The 19,296-nt window shown below is 35.8% G+C and overlaps 2 protein-coding genes across 3 annotated transcripts; both read left to right on the top strand.

Moving 5' to 3' along the window:
* The first annotated feature begins 8,019 nt into the window (after positions 1 to 8,019).
* Positions 8,020 to 12,836, top strand: LOC133805403 (DEAD-box ATP-dependent RNA helicase 15). Of its 2 annotated transcripts, XM_062243576.1 has the most exons (13): positions 8,020 to 8,038; positions 8,118 to 8,168; positions 8,272 to 8,387; positions 8,707 to 8,807; positions 9,598 to 9,770; positions 9,853 to 10,084; positions 10,184 to 10,302; positions 10,843 to 10,899; positions 10,976 to 11,160; positions 11,773 to 11,917; positions 12,033 to 12,116; positions 12,217 to 12,280; positions 12,528 to 12,836. In XM_062243576.1, the coding sequence occupies exons 3-13, from the start codon at positions 8,272 to 8,274 to the stop codon at positions 12,536 to 12,538; spliced, it is 1,287 nt and encodes a 428-aa protein (XP_062099560.1). In that variant the 5' UTR covers positions 8,020 to 8,038; positions 8,118 to 8,168; the 3' UTR covers positions 12,539 to 12,836. The 2 variants fall into 2 exon arrangements, with proteins under 2 accessions (XP_062099560.1, XP_062099561.1); XM_062243577.1 differs by lacking the exons at positions 8,020 to 8,038; positions 8,118 to 8,168 and having other exon boundaries at positions 8,284 to 8,387; positions 9,465 to 9,770.
* Positions 12,837 to 15,126: 2,290 nt separating this feature from the next.
* Positions 15,127 to 18,489, top strand: LOC133804026 (putative methylesterase 12, chloroplastic). Its single transcript, XM_062242170.1, has 5 exons — positions 15,127 to 15,751; positions 16,623 to 16,862; positions 16,942 to 17,085; positions 17,369 to 17,503; positions 17,939 to 18,489. Exons 1-5 carry the CDS (start codon positions 15,506 to 15,508, stop codon positions 18,209 to 18,211), a joined length of 1,038 nt encoding a protein of 345 aa, XP_062098154.1. The 5' UTR covers positions 15,127 to 15,505; the 3' UTR covers positions 18,212 to 18,489.
* The last annotated feature ends 807 nt before the right edge of the window (positions 18,490 to 19,296 follow it).

Genomic DNA, 19,296 nt, shown 5'->3' with positions numbered 1-19,296 from the left:
CCCGAGCCTCACCCCGAGCCTCGAACTTAATCTCGTTATGACTAAACCGCTACTTAATATATAGAGATCGTCTCATGCCGAATAGCTCGAACAAATCCACATTATAATGTGGTCTCAACACATATCATCGACATGCATACAATTATACAATTATACCCTCAACGGGCCAAATTACCAAAATACCCCTGTCGTGAAATGTGGACTCACATGTATGCATTTAACATCATATTATAATATAATTCACATATGCATGCATAATATCATTTAATGGCTTAATTAAGCAAGTATAGCCCTCCTGGCCTACTAATCCCGCCATTAAACCACATCGGAGAAATCGGGGCATTACAGCCTCCGGCTGGGCCTGGTCCTTCTTTCGCTTGGTCGCGTCAGCTCGCGCCGCCTTCTCCACTTCTGCAATGTGGTCCAAGGCCAGTTGTTCCCGGATGGCGACGATCTTCTCACACTGGATGCCCTGAAGGTTCGGGATGACAATGGTTTGGGTGGCCGCTAGCATCCCGACCAGTCGGAGGTTGTCCGTGGTGACATAGCCTCCTATGTCCAGGTCCTCCGCGCTCAGCCCGGCGTAAAACTTCCTCCGTTCCATAATGAACGAGGTGAGGGGAGTTTGAGCGAAAGGTCCTGCCACCCAGAAGAAGATAATAAGAAACGAAGAAAAAGAGAAAAATAAAACGAAAAGGGGACAAGGTCCGGGGAAGCACTTACCCACTCGCTGGAAATCCAGCAGCAGCGTGGGGTTCTTCTCCACGAGGAACCCGGACGTCATAAACCAGTAATGATGGACGTCCGGGGGATGCTTCCAAGAGCAGGTTGGAGAGGGGTAGCTACCTTGCGGCTTCAGTCTGTAGAAGCCGTCCAAGGTCTTGTCCTTGACGTTGGCCTGCGGCTCCATCTTGTAGAAATATAAGACTTCCGCAGGGGTCGGCTCCGCGAGTCCGGGACCCAGAGATGATGACAGGGGCCCTGTTGACTTCTTCCTCGGAGTGGAGGGTGACGCCCATTGCCATAGTTGATGATCTGGGAACAAATAAAGAAAGCCAAGCAGTCAGTACCTAAACCCAAAAAAGTCGGTTAAGGTACGGGGGGTCTCCTAAGGACTGCTTGGAGCCCCTTCGGATCGGGTCCGGGATCACCAAGGAACCCCAAGACCCTGATCGGGAACAGAAAAAGAGCTATTAAGGCTCCGCCCTCTGTCCGGGAAGCATCCGAATCCGGAGCAACCCGAACCAGGCGGCCTTCCTAACAACTCCTATATGTAATCAAATTCTAGCAACCTAAACATGTGAATTAAAAGAACAGCCTAAGTTCACATATTCATCAAGAAGGTCAGAAGGAATTACTGTGAGTTGTTGGCCGTAGAAGATGGTGGTTGTCCAACGGTAAGAACGGCAGAACTTCGTTCTTGAAATGGTGAAGCCGGTTCAGCAATTCGTCGATAGGACAGACCCAGGACGTGTTCTCAGACGGATGGGCAGACGCTGGGGCCGTGGGGAATAGATGACGGCGTAGAGTTAACAAACGATGGTGGATGTCGCTGGCGATATCGGACATGCAAAGCTTAGGCAAAGCTTATCAGTTCTTAAAATGGCTCGAGAGTGTAAAAATGTCAAATGAGCGTCTGTGGGGTATTTATAAAGGCCAAAATCCTGGCCTCTGATCCAACGGACAGGTATCTTCCCATCGAACGGTCCAAAGTCGTGCAGGGGCATTTATGAGCCCTCTCAGGCTGGATCCTCGCCATCTCAGATCTAACGGCCCAGGAGGGGCGGATGCCAAAGGTCGCCCCATCCCACGGTCCACATTTACCCAGGAGTATTAATGAAGGGCCCCCGTGCGGATGGGACGCTTCGAAATCTGTGTTGACACAATGGCCTAGGCCTAGCGACCCTTGAGGTGGCTAGGTGACCTTTCGAGGTCGAGACCCATCCAGGCAGAAGTTGCCTAGCGACATGTGTGCCCCTGCCACGAAGCGGGACTTAGGTAAACGTACCCAGCCACTGGTAAACGGTCCGGGCCCAGCATACGGCCAGCGTCACTGCCCTTTGTCACAGACCCACGATTCCAAGCAGGAACTGAGAAGACAACCATGGATGGTCCGGGAGCAAGGCAAGCCTCCACCTGGCGGGCCCAGGCGAAGGCTTGGGGGGTAAATGTTATCCCTATTTCCTGTCGTGGGCCCGGGACGATGGTCCAGGCCCATGGTCTGGGGCGTTCGGATGTGGGCCCGACCCAAGCCCGCTTGGTACAGGAATAACCAAGGGCCACGGCCCTGAGTATGATTCTGGACCCGGATGGTGTCCGGGTCGGTGACCCAGGACTTGTCGTCCGGGAGATGTACCATTGTCGAATTACATTTGAAGTATGCGTAAACGGTCCCGGAGCCTGGTAACGGTCTGGGCCTGCGGTAAACGAGGAGGGACAAAGGTAAACGAACCCGGATCAGGTCCTCCCGCTTGGCAAGGAAAAGCATCCGTGATCCTGAAGCCGCCCCACAACGCGTGGGGGTTGTCCCCACTTTTCACCTGCGGAAAAGGCCACCTCGGGATTGCACGCCGTTGTTTCAGATTTGCACTGCCCAGTACTCTGACTGGTCTTGTCCCCTGAATCTGCTTTGTAACTCGAAGTGCCCAGACCAAAAGCATCGTTTTGTCGGGCGAAATATAGTTTTTGGGCCACCCTGTTGGGCCTTAATTAGTCTTGAACCTATGTATGTTTTATCTTTTATATTGGGCTTCCACCAGAGAAGCCAAGAGTATCCATATCTTTGATGGGCCCAGGTCATACCCGACCCAGATCCAGTGTTCCTATGAGCCTATAAATACAGGCGATAGAACACTGGGAAGAGGACCTCTCTTCGACTGGTATACAGTTACTCTGTCAAAAAATAGAGAGAAACTCCATTGTAAAAGACTTTCCAAGCTCTAATACAACTGACTCGTGGACTAAGGCTTATTAACGCCCCAACCACGTAAAAATCCTGTGTTAATCTTCTACTTTCCATATCATTGTTCTTAGATAATATTCATTAGTGTAGTTTCCGAAAATCTCGGTAAACACTAACATATTAGTAAGTTGGAGATATTTAAGAAAACTTAGATCTTATAATATTAATTTGGGTTTGCTTTGTTGTTATTTTACCTTAGATAATCTTCATTATTTTATTTTAATTGTTTTTATTTAGATTAAAGTGTCTATTTCCTAGTTTCTATATACAATGTAGATTATCAAAATTTTGTAAATTAACTTCCCTCGATCACACATATAATTATGTTATGACATTATTTTCACTTATATATCTTCCATGTATAATAGTGTGAACAAGACTATTCTATTCACACTATTGCAATACATTCAATAATCATAATATATAACTTTGGTATGGGGTAAAATAAATGTGGGAATGAGAATCTAAATCCATTCCTATGTTTGGTTTAAATTTTAAGGAGTAAACTTAATAATTTGTGTGGGTCCTACATGCATTTTAAAGGTAAAGTGAACCCTTTTGTGCACAAAAGTTTAATATGAACTCTATCCGTCCATCTACACTTTCTAAGACAACTCAACTAGTCAAAACAAATATCCTTTAAAAACTTTACATTAATTAACAATTACTAATTACAAACTTTATATATTTAGATTATCTTGTATATAATATTGTTTATATATTAAATTTAAGATTTACATTAATGAGAGGGATTATTGTCCTGAGACCGGTCTCGAAATATAAAATTTATGAGACATTTTTTATTTACATTTTTTTTTCTACAATTACAGATTTTTATTTTATGTATGGATGGAATAAAATGTGCATGAAATATTCTTCAAACAAAAATTATATTTTTATTAAAATGTTATCTATTTTTTAAAAAATATATATATATTTGGAATTAAATATGTGTGTATCCATAATATTGGGAATGGCTCATATTTAAATTTAAAACTATTTTTTTTCCTTAAAACTCTTTAAACAATTTATGAAATATTACTTAATATATGACTAATAATAAGATTATAATTATTAAAAGGTAGTCACTCAATTGTGTCCACTTGTTTTAAAGTCTTTGACTTATATGTGTGTGAATCATGATCCTTCTCAATTCTTCTACAACGTGGCGACTAATAAATTTGACTTCGCCGACCTTCTAATTCTGCAGTTTAACTTAAATAACAGAAAGTATTAGTCACACCAACTTTTTAAAAGTAATAATATCATTTTAATTATTACATATATATATATTTAATATTACTATATGCAAGATGGAATTTATTAATTTTTAGTTTTATTTATAAAATTTATTAATTATTTTTATTAAATTTATATTATTATCATATAAATTTTAAATAAATAAATAATATTATATATAAAAAAATATATAAATATATTAAGAAAATTAAACCAATACATTATTTATAAATTTTTAAAAAATATATATATAATATATTACCTTTTTTAATATATATTATTGTTATAATGTTATTTTATAATATTTAAATTTAAATTAATATAAGTATTAAATATTTAGTTTTATATTAAATATTATTATAATAATAATATTTTATAACATTTAAATTTATATTAATATAATTATTAAATATCTAGTATATTATTATAATTATAATATTTCATAACATTTGAATTCTAATTTATATTAATGGATAATTCTATAGTAGATGCATATCCTAAACGCAGGAACGTGGAGTTCCAGGTAGGAGACTATGTCTTCCTTAGAGTCTCGCCATGGAAAGGGGTAAGAAGGTTTGGGAAGAAATGCAAGCTGAGTCCCATGTTTGTAGGTCCATTTGAGATTCTGGAGAGGATTGGTCAAGTAGCTTACAGGCTAGCTTTGCCTCTGGCGTTGTCGGCCGTGCATAATGTGTTCCATGTATCCACTCTTCGGATGTATGTATCTGATGAGGGACATGTTTTGAGTTATGAAGATCTGGAGCTTGAGCCAGATCTCTCCTTTGAGGAGCAGCTTGTTCAGATACTTGATCAGAAAGATAAGGTCCTCAGGAACAAGACAATACCTTTGGTTAAGGTATTGTGGAGGAACAGCAAGGTCGAGGAGGCGACCTGGGAGCTGGAGTCAGATATGCGGAATCAGTATCCCGAGCTGTTCAGGTAAATTTCGAGGACGAAATTTCTGTAAGGAGGGGATAGTTGTAATGCCCCGGATTCCCTATTATGGTTTAATGGCTGGATTAGTAGGCCGGGAGGGTCATAACTGTTTAATTATGCCATTAAATGTGTTTACACATGTTTATGAGAAACTTCAAAAAGAGCCCTACTGTAGGACACTTTTGTATTCTCAACCTGTGAATAGTTTTCGGCGCGATTTTTTTTTTATGACCATGTATATTGTAGTTATTTAGAGCATCCTACAAATTTTCAGAAAATTCCGAATAATTTACAGTGCCGAAAACAGATTATTGCATGCGTGACTAATTTTTTTATGCGCATGGAAAATAGCATGTTTGAACTTAGTTTTCGGCACTGTAAATTATTCAGAATTTTCTGAAAATTTGCAGGATGCTCTAAATAACTACAATATACACGGTCATAAAAAAAAATCGCGCCGAAAACTGTTCAAAGGTTGAGAACACAAAAGAGTCCTACGGTAGGGCTCTTTTTGAAGGCTTTACCAAAGAAATTTCCTATATTAATATAATTAATAAATATATATTTCTATTAGTTTTAAAAGTATATTATGTTAAATACTTAAAATATTTCGTTAAGTTAAAAAAAACTGTTAAAACCAATAATTTCCGTCATTTAAACTTTTTTATATGGAAGAGATACGAGGTAGAAGCTTAATTTTAAAGCTGCAAACATACTTATTCAAACATGTATTTATTTTTATTATATTTTTTAATTATCATATAAATTTTGTATAAATAAAAAATATCATAAAAATAAATAAAAAGATGTTTAATATAATGTATGACATAAATGTATTAAAAAAATTAGGACAAAACATTGTCTATAATTTTAATAAAAACTTGTTCATTTTTTAAAATATATATAATAGAATAAATTACAGTTCTATAGTATATATAATTATTTACATCAATAATATGTACATATATGACATCTAAATACAACATTGACATATATATAAATTACAATAATATTTTAAAAGAAATGAATACTATAATAAAATAAGAATATAAAAAAAATCATAGAGTAGAGTAGTATATATGCATCAACTATTTTTAGTTTCTAATATGTCTCGCAATGTCTTTTAATGAATTTGATGAAAAAAAAATAACTTCAATCACTTGATAAAAACAACTATCACACAAATTGATATATATGACTTTATTATTTTTAAATAAATATGATTTAATTATTTACATTATCATAAAATATCATATTTTAATTTTTTTTTGTTTAAGTTTATGTTTGTTCTAAATTTTGAATTTGACAATGATAACAAGATATTATATATTATATGTTTAATATAATATTAATATTACACGTGTATTTTAAATTTAAGTTTGCTGCCAGTTGATAAAATAAAATTATATTATATGTTTAATATGATATTATTTTAATACATGAAGTTTAAGTTTAATTAAATTTTATTTGAGTTATAAAAAGCATGATTTTATTATTTTTAAATTTATAAGATAATAAAATGATATATGTATGTCTTTATTATTTTTAAATAAATATAATTTAATTATTTAAATTATCATAAAATATATTATTTTAATTAATTAATTTTTGTTTAATTTTATGTTTGTTATAGTTTTTTAATTTGACTATGACAACAAGAGATTATATATTATATGTTTAATATAATATTGATATTATATGTGGATTTTAAATTTAAGTTTGTTGCTAGTTTTTTTATTTTTAAGTTTGTTGCTAGTTGATAGTAGATTATAGTAATACCAAATCTTTTAATGAAAAGTAGCAATCGTTTGACCAAAAACTTATTACCAAATTTTAATTAACCCTAACTACACATTTTAATCAAATTGACTCGCTTAACGAGTCCATCACAATTTTAAACACAATGTAACTGTCCTATTTAGTAGGGCGTTACATATTTGGCTCTCAGCTCGCCAATTCTCCGAGTCCCCCAAATCTGATTGCACCATTGTGTTCATTGACCATTCAATAATATGTGAACTACTAAGTCCCGTCCATTTCCAGGCAATACTGAAATATATTTATGAAAATGTCATTGTCGTACAAACTAAGCGTCAACATGCTGATCACCTTGCACCCTCGCGCGTGCATCTGACTGAGCACCAACCTAGCTTGTAACATGCCCTCAAGGCCAGCATGTTACACCATGTATTCTCACTTGCTTCATTTCCTGCTTCAAGAAAAGCTCATACACCTTCTCTACATGCCAGAGCGTAGTGGTGAAGTGCTTAGCCAAATGGGCCTATAAAGGTGGTGCCTTGCCAATTTCATTAAGAGTTCTGCTCCAAGGTTCTTGCCATTTCCCCTCACAAGCTTGTTGTCTCTTCCCCCCTCCCCATTGGGTCTTCTCCTAACATTGGGTTGCATTTCTCGCCATTGGGCCATCTTTTATCCTTTGCCCATTATTTTTGCACATTATTGGAAATCCACTTTGTCTTGTTGAATGCATGTGTTCTATTTCTTGCTTGACCTATGAAATTAACTGTAGAAATCGAGTGGGATAGGTAGAATTAGGAAAATCCTTGTCAAAATTGCATTATGGGTTATCTAAGTTCATCTTAAGTATGTGTTGGTTCTTCATCAAATTTCTATTTACAATTATTTAAAACCAAGAGAAATTTAAAGTAATATAAACCCTTATTTTATTTTATTACTTGCAAGTTGCAACCAATCATTTCCTAATTTATATTTAAATAAATCCCAAAGGAGATAAGAGATAAGGTATTTCTGTAATTATTGACAAAATGTAATGGCATTCCTGGCAATTCAAGAACTTCAATTTTTGTTTAAAAGACTACTTGTTCTTGGTTTTATGCTTTATGGGGTATATTTAATTTTCTGCCTTATTATCTCTTATATCGGGTCGGTCGAGTTCTCCGCGCTCTCTTCCTAAAAGTCCTTTTATTCGAATTTTTATGTCAGCTAACGTTTTCATTTGCAGACTCCAAAACCCTAATTAATCCTAATTTGCTCTTCGCACGCTTTCGCAGAGGTAGCTTCTCTTCTCCCTCTATACAAACTCTAATTCACTTTTCTCAATTCGATTCCAATTCAAAACCGTAACTTCAAACTGGATCTGATCTTGTAATTTGCAGATGGTCGAAACTAAGGAGACCGATGTTTATGACGAAGAGCTCGTCGACTACGAAGAAGAAGAAGACAAGGCCCTCGACTCCGTCGGAGCTAAAGTCAATGGCGAAGCTCCCAAGAAGTGAGTTATATTTTTGATCGATTTAATTCGCTCTCCTTTTGGTTTCCTACAAATGGCGGCCAGTTTAATTTTTAATGTGGAGGATTCGAACTATAATTTGGATTTTGTTTGTTCTTTTGAGCTACTGTGTGTGGGCACTTGACTGGTGAAATCTAATTTTAATTAAACCGTTTTTGGTGTAATTTTTTACAATTGGGCGCTTGATTGTCTTCTCCTAATCATGCTAAAAGTTGCTTGATTATCATTTCTGGAAAGAGTTCGTTTTGGTTGTTTATTTTACATAATGCTGAGTATAATTGTTATGGTTACTCTTTTTTAGGGGATATGTAGGAATACACAGTTCAGGGTTCAGAGACTTCCTTTTGAAACCAGAGCTTCTACGAGCTATTGTTGACTCTGGGTTTGAGCATCCTTCTGAAGGTAAACTATCTAGATCCTTTTTATTAATATTATTTTTAGTTTAATTTTTGCATTTCAGCGTTATATATATGTGTGTGTATTGGTATTTGTATATTTCAGTTATTGCAAGTCATTTGAAATAGGCATCTTAGATGCGCTAAGCTTTTGTAGATAAGTGTCTTGTGTATTTTTTGAACCTTTCTAACTGATGTTGAGTTTATATTGGGTGATTCAGAAACTAATTATAAACTTTAGCTTGTTAAACTGTCCTTTTATTAGTCCTAGTTTGTTAGGATGAAGATTTCTGCAATTGGATTCTCTCTTGTAGTCGTACATACAACTATGGAGAGCCAGGCTGTTTCAAATGTAATTTTGCTTACGGAGTGAAAAATTTATTGATTTTCTGTGCTTTATCCTACCTGACCAATCTCCTTTTTTTGAATTCAATGTTTGTGATGATATGTGGAGGCTTTTATTTGTTCATTTTTGCTCTAAATTTTTACATGCTCTAAATTTGGTTGTTTTGTATGGTCCAATTGTCCTTTTCTGTCATCTTGCTGTTCATGACATTCTGTATGAAATGGGAGCTTTGTAGAGGTTATTATGTTTTACCATTTCTCATCCTGTGGTTTATCATATTTTGTTCATCCTTTAATCATTTGTTGTTGTGTTTTTCAGGTAATATATTACTGTCACTATCTTGATTTCAGAGAACTGGTTTGATTTAGTCGTGCAATAAAATAAGATCGGAGGCATTATGTTTTACTTACCAATGGTTCCTTCGACCCGGTTTTCTTTGGTTCTTCATCAGTGCAACACGAATGTATCCCTCAAGCTATTCTGGGTATGGATGTTATATGTCAAGCTAAATCTGGAATGGGAAAAACTGCTGTTTTTGTTCTGTCAAGTCTGCAGCAGATTGATCCTGTGGCGGGCCAAGTTTCTGCCCTTGTTCTGTGTCATACAAGAGAGTTGGCTTATCAGGTATATTTGAAATTGTGATTGTTTTGCATGCATGTATTATTTATATTTAATTGGCTCACTTGTTTACCTTATGTTATTGTAGATATGTCATGAGTTCGAGAGGTTTAGTACCTACTTGCCTGATCTCAAGGTTGCGGTCTTTTATGGAGGTGTCAACATCAAACTCCACAAAGATCTACTGAAAAATGAGTGCCCCCATATTGTTGTTGGAACTCCTGGAAGAATATTAGCACTGACCAGAGAAAAAGATCTCTCCTTGAAGAATGTGAGGCATTTTATTCTAGATGAATGTGACAAGATGCTTGAATCACTTGGTATGGAAGTGTTTTTTTTTTCTTTTAAAGAAATATAGTCTTTGGTCTCCTTTCTGTTGTCAGATATTTTGAGGGTTTCTCATTCCATGTGTTTTGCAGACATGAGGAGAGACGTGCAAGAGATTTTCAAGATGACACCTCATGATAAGCAAGTCATGATGTTTTCTGCAACACTTAGCAAAGAAATCCGCCCTGTGTGCAAGAAATTTATGCAAGATGTAATGTTCCATGGCCAGTACTACTCAATTTTGACGTCTTTTTCATAATCCTGCTTCCTCGCTATTTTCTTGCGGTCGGTGTTTAATTCCGTCATAACATGGGAAGTGCTGCTTCTTAGGCTATGCAATGGGGAGTAAGAAGGAACAAAGTAGGTCCACCTTTTAGGAGTTTCCATGGTTGTGGGATTAGTATTTCATGTTCTACTTCTGTTTTTCTTCAATTTTTTTTCATCATTTTGTGTAGCATTGTTTGTTTGGTGCGGGTTTAATTTTGAGTCATGGGTACTTTGTGGTTGCCTGGGGTATATGGGAAGGGACGGGAGAGTCCACTGTCACCACACCATCTGCTGTTCATTGCTTAATAGAGTGGTTGAGCGTCAGTGGTGCTTGCTTGATGTGACTTAGAAAAGTATCTTCAAGGAGACAAGAGGTGGACCAGGTTCTTGATTCAAGGGATGCGTCATCATTCATTTCGTTCTGGATTCAATTAGCCTGTGGAAGGCCCCTAATTTGGTTTAATGTGACATTTGTTCCTTTCAGCCTATGGAAATCTATGTTGATGACGAGGCCAAGTTAACCCTGCATGGGCTTGTACAGGTACATATGTCTATATGTATTTTGACTCTCCGTCCAACTTTTGGATATGAATCTTATTCTCGTTACCTAATTGTAGCACTACATCAAGTTGAGTGAGTCGGAGAAAAACCGCAAGTTGAATGACCTCCTCGATGCGTTGGATTTCAATCAAGTTGTTATTTTTGTTAAAAGTGTGAGCAGAGCTGCTGAGCTGAACAAGTTGCTTGCAGAGTGTAATTTTCCCTCTATATGTATCCATTCAGGCATGTCCCAGGAGGAAAGGTTAGGATTCTAACTTATCTCCTACTTCCCTTGCCGTTTTGATTGTTATTTTTTAATCACGTATCGTTCTATGATCTCATTTTGTGTAGCATATGATTACTATAATAGCATTTTGCTTATTTACTTGTGATGATGACATTTTCTAATATATTTAGTATTATAATATAATAATTGTTTGTTTTGTCAATTTTTTTTTATCATTATTTTGCTGGATAGTCTTTTGTCAATAGTGTCTACTGACTACTGACTCTTCTTGTATTCTATTTGCTGAAAATAATATTATGTAGTTTTAATTGAGTAGCTGTGGAAATGTGAAACGGTGATAACTATGTTAAGTAATTTATTGCTCTAACAAATGCTTTGCCTTGTCATCTTGTTCAGTTAATGTTTTAATACTATAATGTGATTGGTGTTTTTTTTTTTCAAATTAAAAAAGTTAGTGATTTTTGTTTTCATATGTATGTCATCACGTATCACCTTGTCGGTATTGTTGAGTTTCATTGGAGTATTTGGATCTGTTTCATTATTTGTGCGACGTTTTCTTCCTTCAATAAGTTATGTTGGTTTTATTGGAGCAGTGTTTACTTATTCAACTTATATATATACTTTTAGGTTGAAACGCTATAAAGGTTTCAAGGAGGGGCAGAATAGGATTCTTGTGGCTACAGATTTGGTTGGTAGAGGAATTGACATTGAACGTGTTAACATTGTCATTAATTATGACATGCCAGATTCTGCCGACACCTATCTGCACAGGGTAGGTTGAGTAGTGCATATCATTGATTGTATGTATGTTTAGTTTTATTATGTTACAAGTTGAGAGGTGCTTTTGTTTGAGCCTTCCGACTCCTTTCTCATGAAATTCTGGCCAGGTTGGTAGAGCTGGTAGGTTCGGCACGAAAGGGCTTGCCATAACGTTTGTTTCTTCTGCCGCCGATTCTGATGTTCTGAATGATGTAAGGATTTAATTTTCCTTACGCCATCTCTCTTTTACTTTCTATTTCGTACTGCTATTGGTCGTTACTCATTAAAGAAATTTTGGTATATGAAATGCAGGTTCAGGAGAGGTTTGAGGTGGATATAAAGGAGCTTCCAGAGCAGATTGATACTTCCACGTACAGTATGTTCTCTCTTTATTCTGGGTTTATGTCATTGTCATTTTTCACATTACGTCTAGGGTTGTTCCTTCCAGGCCTGTTTTGTTAGGCTGATATTAGGCTTCTGCCATTTTAATTGCGATGCACAATAATCCAAAATTTACAAGCCGAGAAACCTGACCCGAGCACTGTTGGTTTGGTAATCCAACAGTACTTTCTGTTTGGAAAATAGTTTTGTACTAACCGTTTTGAGTTTGATATTATTTACAGTGCCATCGTAAAAGGAGGGAGTGCGGTGCGGACGCTTGGCATGGAAAGCTTCATCTGCCCAGAGCAAAGCGCCTTCTGCCTTCATTTGTCTTTGAACTAATGTTGGGCTTAAGAGTCGGATGCTCTTGTATTGTGTAGTACACACTTGATTTTTTTAGTTTATTCACGATCCTATGCTAGGTCTTTTTATACAAAGGCATTTTAATTTGGCATATATTTGCGGGTATTTATGTATTGTGATTAGATCCAATCCTAAAAGTCATACTCACCTGGTAGTGTGTTTGATCAAATTAATTTTGGTTGATTGTATCTTTTATGTTGTAGGAAGGTGAGGTATATCACAACAGTTGGGCTTTTAATTGTTTAGATAGGGGGTGGAATTATTGATTTAATTATTTTCGTTTTAAAATTCTTAATTTGACATAATATGTATCTATTATTGTGTACGACCTTTTAGGTGTTAGATCCGGTAGATCAATTATCAACGCGTTTATTACTTTGAACATTTTCAGATTAGAAACTGTTTAGAAATTTTGACTTTCTTACTCAAATTAATATTTGTGTGGGTTCCTTCCTAATTAAATTGCGCTTGAACTAGAATCGTACACGAGTATGTAAATTCTAAATTGCCCTATGACGAGAATTATATAAAGTAATCATGGTCAGTTTGGTTCTGTCAAATTGTAGCAGGTAATCACTTGTTTTTATAGAAATAAGCTTGCTAGACCCAATACTTTTCAAGTTTTTCTCAATTTGAAAAGTTGCCGCAGTTCTATAAACTAATTTTTTTTTTCTAGTGAGAGCATTACGACAAGGGGTACGACAAGGGGCGGACTGAATGTGGAATGAGTGGGGTTAACTGATTTCAGTGAATTTTTAGAAATTACATGTACATACGTTAATATTTTAAGTATTTTAATAATTAAATGTATTGATCTCACTAAAATATTTACATTTTTTTTTTCTTTTTTAAGATTTTATAGTTCTGTTTGTTTATTTTAAATTTTACCATATGTACTTTGTTTTTAATTCATAAGAATATTATTCATATGTATTTTATTAATGGATGTTTTTTTTTTTTGAATTTTTATTTTTGACCCTAGTAAAAATATATTCTAAGTCCACCCGTGATTACGACGGACCCTTGCAAGATGAACGAATATTTTGTAAACCCTACAAAACCTTGATAAAGCCACAGCTAACAAAATAGATGGACGGGCGACATAGGGGAGCATACATTTTATAAATGTATATCTCATGAACAGAGACGTATGCTAGAAAAGAAGTAGAAGAAAGAAGCAAGCAATGTCAAGTGGCCCTAATATCTCATGAAACTCGGCCTAAAAACAAACAAACAAACAATCAAACAATTCTACTACTAGTAATATAATAAGGAGGAGTTGGTTTGGGTTGACTGTCTTACGTTGCCAACTTGGCGTAGAGGAGGAGAAGAGTAGATACTCAGCTCAAGGTTTTTATAAAATAAATGCCAATGGTACGGAAATCCTGGACCCGTTACGTCGACTGCGTTAATGGTGGGGCCTGGGCCTAGGGTTGGGGTTGGGGTTGGGGATGGGGTTGCCAAATGCCAATCCCACCTCGTATCTAGTGATGCATACGGAACGGGGAATTGGCGGGGAATGTTCTCCCGTTCCCGTCCCATTCTCGCTTATTCTCTGTCGGGGACGCGTTGGGGAATCCCTTATTGAGTCAGGAAATTCTCACGAGGAACCCATTTATTTAAAAAATAAATTTTAAAATAAAAATTGTAAATTATATGTAAATAAAAATATTGCACAATATTTATTATTTAAAATATTAAACACTATTTTAAAAAAAATTATTACTATTATACAAAAATACATAAAGAATACATATAAAATTAAACGGGGTCATCGGGTGGGGAGTGCTATCTTCGTCTCCGCTCCATTTAATATTCGGAGATCGAAAGTTATTCTGTCCCCACCCCGTTCCTTATTTAACGGGAATTCGCTGCAGGCCCCGTCCCCATAGGAATAATATGCCAGAGAGAGGGGCATTATCGTAATATATCATACAAGGAGAATATGAGCAGAGTAACGGCGGCCGCTTCCACCAGTATTTGGCAACGCTGGCGGTGTTCTACGGCGGTTTTAAAGTGAAAAAGAAGAAAAAAAACAAAAAACAAGTCCTTTTCTGAAGAGAGAGAGAGAAGTAAAATTGTGGTGGTTATTTTGTTTTTGTTATTCTTTGTTCAACTAGATGGACAAAATGATAATATTACATGTCATTGTCTCATTGGCAAACATGGAATTTGACAAAACTATACCAACAAATCTTCTCAAGATTTTACTTTATTTCTATTTTGTCTCGGTACTATTTTCCTTTTTCCATTTTTTTTTTATTAGGCTAAGGCTAAACTAGGATTTAACTATCGAGGAGAAGACCACACGAACATTCACTAAAGACAAGCCTCGAAGCTCAAAACCTATAACCCACAGGCACATGGCCAAATCCTGTAAAGGGTAATAACTAATATATAATCGTAACTTTATAACAACATATCCTATATATATATATATATATATATAGAGAGAGAGAGAGAGAGAGAGAGAGAGACAGCCTAAGAACACTCCAATCCAAAGTCTTACAGTTCTCTCACCGTTGAAACAAAAAAACGAGCATTTAATACTCTTTACCAATATAGTTGGCGATTTTTATTTATTTATTATAAATTGAGTTTTCGCAATTCACATCTGAAATTTATTATAGTCCTTCATCAGCCTCTCGCTTGCCTCTTCCCTTACCTACTCTTTTTTTTTTCTTCTTTTACTTTTGTTTTATTAGGACCCCCCAAAAAAAGGGTTGATTACAGACTGTTTTCAAGCATAGGATGCTGTTCTACTTCATTGCCATATCGTTTTCTTGATTTTTCTTCCTGTTACAATCTAATTTCCTCAAAAGATTTCTGGGTTTTTTGGCCAAGGCGATTCTAGACAATGGGTAATCGTTTTATTTGTATGTCAAAGAAGGAAACCAAAGATAATGGATCCAGAAGTAAGCGAGTGAATCGTTCGCAGAGGAAATTGCTGGCTGATGAAGAGTTCTTGCACAAGCAAGCCCTTTCCATGGCTCTTCATCAGCACCAATTGTCTCAGAGGTTTGATGGGTCGATGTCAAGGAGGATTGGGTCTACGAGCTCTCGGAGGCACAATCTCTCAGAATCAGTAACAAATGGGAAACTGGTATGTTCCCTCTTATTTTAAACTTATGTTAATTCATTTTTCCCCTGTGTACTCTTTCCTGTGTAATCATAATTTGATTAGAGCTTTTTCAATGATTAGATCTGTGTTTTTCTTTCTTTTTAACAAAAAAAAGTGGGTTTTGAAAATTAAGATCTGTATGGCTTAAATAATAAAGCCATAAAGTTCTCAGTGTTTTGTTCAAGCAAATTTTGTATTTTATGCTGTGAAGTTGGAAAAGTTACGAGTATTGGATAAATAAAATAGCGCCTGAAAGAAAGTAGGAGTACTCAAGAGTTGCTCTTCTAAAGACGCACTATTTTAAAGTATCATTTCCCTGATCTTTAGTTACGTTTTTCTTTATCCAAAGAAGAAAAAGGTGGTATGAAAAAGTAGCTTTTTTTAAAGGCCCACGCAATGATTGTGTCCCTTGTTTGCTTTCTTCTGTTAGTGCAAAGAGTATTTTATTGAATCGTTATTGATTAAAATGTGGATCACGGAGTACGTACTTGGTCAAGAGATAAGAGACTCAACTTTTATGGTATTTTTCTTTCTGAAAAAAGAAGAGAAAAAAACAACACAATATGTTAATTAGATGGATGAGTGTGAGAAAGTGCTGAAGGGTAAGCACTATCATATTCTCTAGCTAGAATATTGAAAAAGCTATAATTCCATTTCAACTGGAACCATATGTGGACTTCCGTATACGTATAAAACAATTTTCTTGAAAACTTGCCCATACCTATCTTATCTGGCATCACCATCATAGAACTTAATGCACGCGTGTATTTGTTTCAAATTTGAGTACCCTTTTGCATAACATGAACAGTAGTAATGCTCTATCCGAGTGACATCTTAGCCTATTTTTGTGTAGGCACCTGAAATTCTTGAGAATCTCAAAGCGAAGAAATTTGTTTTGATACATGGAGAAGGATTTGGAGCATGGTGTTGGTACAAAACAATTTCTCTGTTGGAAGAAACAGGATTAGTTCCCACTGCATTTGATCTCACGGGGTCTGGAATCGAACTAACAGATACTAATGCTGTTTGCTCGCTGGCAGAGTACTCAAAACCATTGATTAATTTTCTACAAAACCTTCCTGAGGATGAAAAGGTTAGAAGAGTGTTACGTTGTGTAATTTATGCATGTCTATATTTAGTCAAATACCATAATGTATTGAGCTCTGTTTTAGGTTATTTTGGTTGGTCACAGTAGTGGAGGTGCCTGTGTTTCTTATGCAATGGAGCATTTCCCACAAAAGATCTCGAAAGCAATTTTCCTCTGTGCAACAATGGTATCCAATGGCCAGCGACCGTTTGATGTGTTTGCAGAAGAGGTAAGCGATAATTTTTTGTGTAATTAAGATTTTTTTGGTCAGATTGAAGTTACAAAGTAAATGGAGATAGGTAAATTCCAAATGAATTAATATGAATTATGTTATTACAAGTTTCATCAGATGTTTTAAACTAATATATATAAATATATATGGTATTGAAGATTGAACTGCTTGAGCTTCTCCTTCTGTTTCTGTGTATAAGATTTTCTTTTAATCTTCCATGCCAAGGTTTTGTTTCAAATTCTAGATCTTCCCTATTCTCACACTTGGTTTCTTGTTTTAGCTTGGCTCTGCGGAACAATTCATGGAAGGATCAAAGTTTTTGATTCATGGGAATGGAAAAGATAAACCTCCAACAGGATTCATGTTTGAGAAAGAGCAGATGAAAGGATTGTATTTCAATCATTCGCCAACAAAGGTATGTATGTGTATTATATAAGTAAAGCATACATCGATATACAGCAACCTCAACTAATGCTTCATTATCACTTTTTCATCTCAGGGAACACAGTTTTCATAAGCATATAAAACTTTTCTAGGACAGTATCTGTGAGATATACTACTAAATATTACATTTGATTATCATACTTGTGACCCCCATCATGTTTTTTTTTTTTTTTAAATAAATAAAACAAAATAACCCCAGCATGATTTTGATGCAGAAGCATGTGTCATGCTTACATTGGTTATTCTTTGATTCAAATTATTGCTAGTGTGTGATATTGAAATTGGTTTCTATCTCATAAAGAAGTATCGTATTCAGGCATTCATCAAATGTGTTGTTTTCCTAGTTTATAAGTTGACTGGTAAGTGTTCTGTATGTATGTCACAATTGAGTTTGATTTTGTTCCAGGACATTGCCTTGGCCATGGTTTCAATGAGACCTGTCCCGCTAGGCCCCATCATGGAGAAACTGTCATTATCCTCCGAAAATTATGGGAAGGGTCGGCGGTTCTTTATCCAGACATTGGATGATCATGCTCTTTCTCCAGACATCCAAGAGAAGCTAGTGAGGGAAAATCCACCAGAGGGTGTATTCAAGATAAAAACCAGTGACCATTGCCCATTTTTCTCAAAGCCACAAGCATTGCACAAAATTTTGGTGGAAATTGCTCAGCTTCCATAGTCCAAATTAAGAATGCTTTTTTATTTATCTTTTTTCTTCACCATTTATAGAACACCAAAGATAGTTGGGGTTATTGAAAGTAAGGCCAGGGTTGTACGTAAGAACATGGTGTCCCAGGTGTGTGTAGTCAAATTGATTTTCTTTGAAGACAGTGCAAGTATCACACTCGATGTGGTTCCTCAGAGGTTGTAGAAATGAAGTTTGGTGTAAATTTCATCTAAATAGAACCCCGTAGACAACTAGTTTATCGTTCAATAAAGATTTATTGATCACGGAAACTATACATGGATGGATACAACCACATCCATTATACTAACAAACATTACATTGGTGCCCGCTGTAGCCAAATTCAAAACTACCAAGGTTCTAGTTGGAAACGAGCCACATACGGCATTTAAGATGATGCACTGGAAACATGTGACGTCTCCGGTGGTGGTTACCATGCTTCATCACAGAACCAACCCAATTGATTTCAATTTTACACCTTTTTGAGCTATTTTCCAATAGAAAATTTGAGCTTCTATGCATCTTAGTATGCTCTATTAAAATAATATGCCAACCTCATAAATACTTTAAAAAAATATGCCTGTTTGTAAAACTTTGATTATACTGCCTCTCTCCTATTCAAACTCTCCTATCCCTCCCTCTCAAACTGTATTTTAATCTCGCAAAACCATCGAATCTAAAACTAAAATAAGTTTACAAAATCTCATGCATCGCACAAGCATATCATTAAAGAATCGTTTCAAAACAAACTTCAAACATTATTTGACATTATCGTTAAAGCATCGCAAAACATCAAATAAAACAAAACAAACATCGTTACAGAATTGCAAGTCATCTCAAAAGCATCGTTTAAAGTACCAAAAAATTCATGTCTAATTGCATCGCAAAGCGTTGTTGGCCATCGCATAGCATGGACTCATTAGTACAAAAAAATAGATTTGACCTATAATCACATGTTCATCGTCAAACCATTGCAAAATCATTGAATTGTGATTATTCCTATTCTAACTTAAAAAACGATATGCATAATTAAAATATCATCGTAAAACATCGCATATGCATCGTTTTATCAGACATCT

The sequence above is a fragment of the Humulus lupulus genome, chromosome X, assembly GCF_963169125.1.
Source record: "Humulus lupulus chromosome X, drHumLupu1.1, whole genome shotgun sequence".
Classification (NCBI taxonomy): domain Eukaryota; kingdom Viridiplantae; phylum Streptophyta; class Magnoliopsida; order Rosales; family Cannabaceae; genus Humulus; species Humulus lupulus.
The sequence above is the reverse complement of the archived record's forward strand: the minus strand, read 5'-3'. Positions and strand labels throughout refer to the sequence as shown.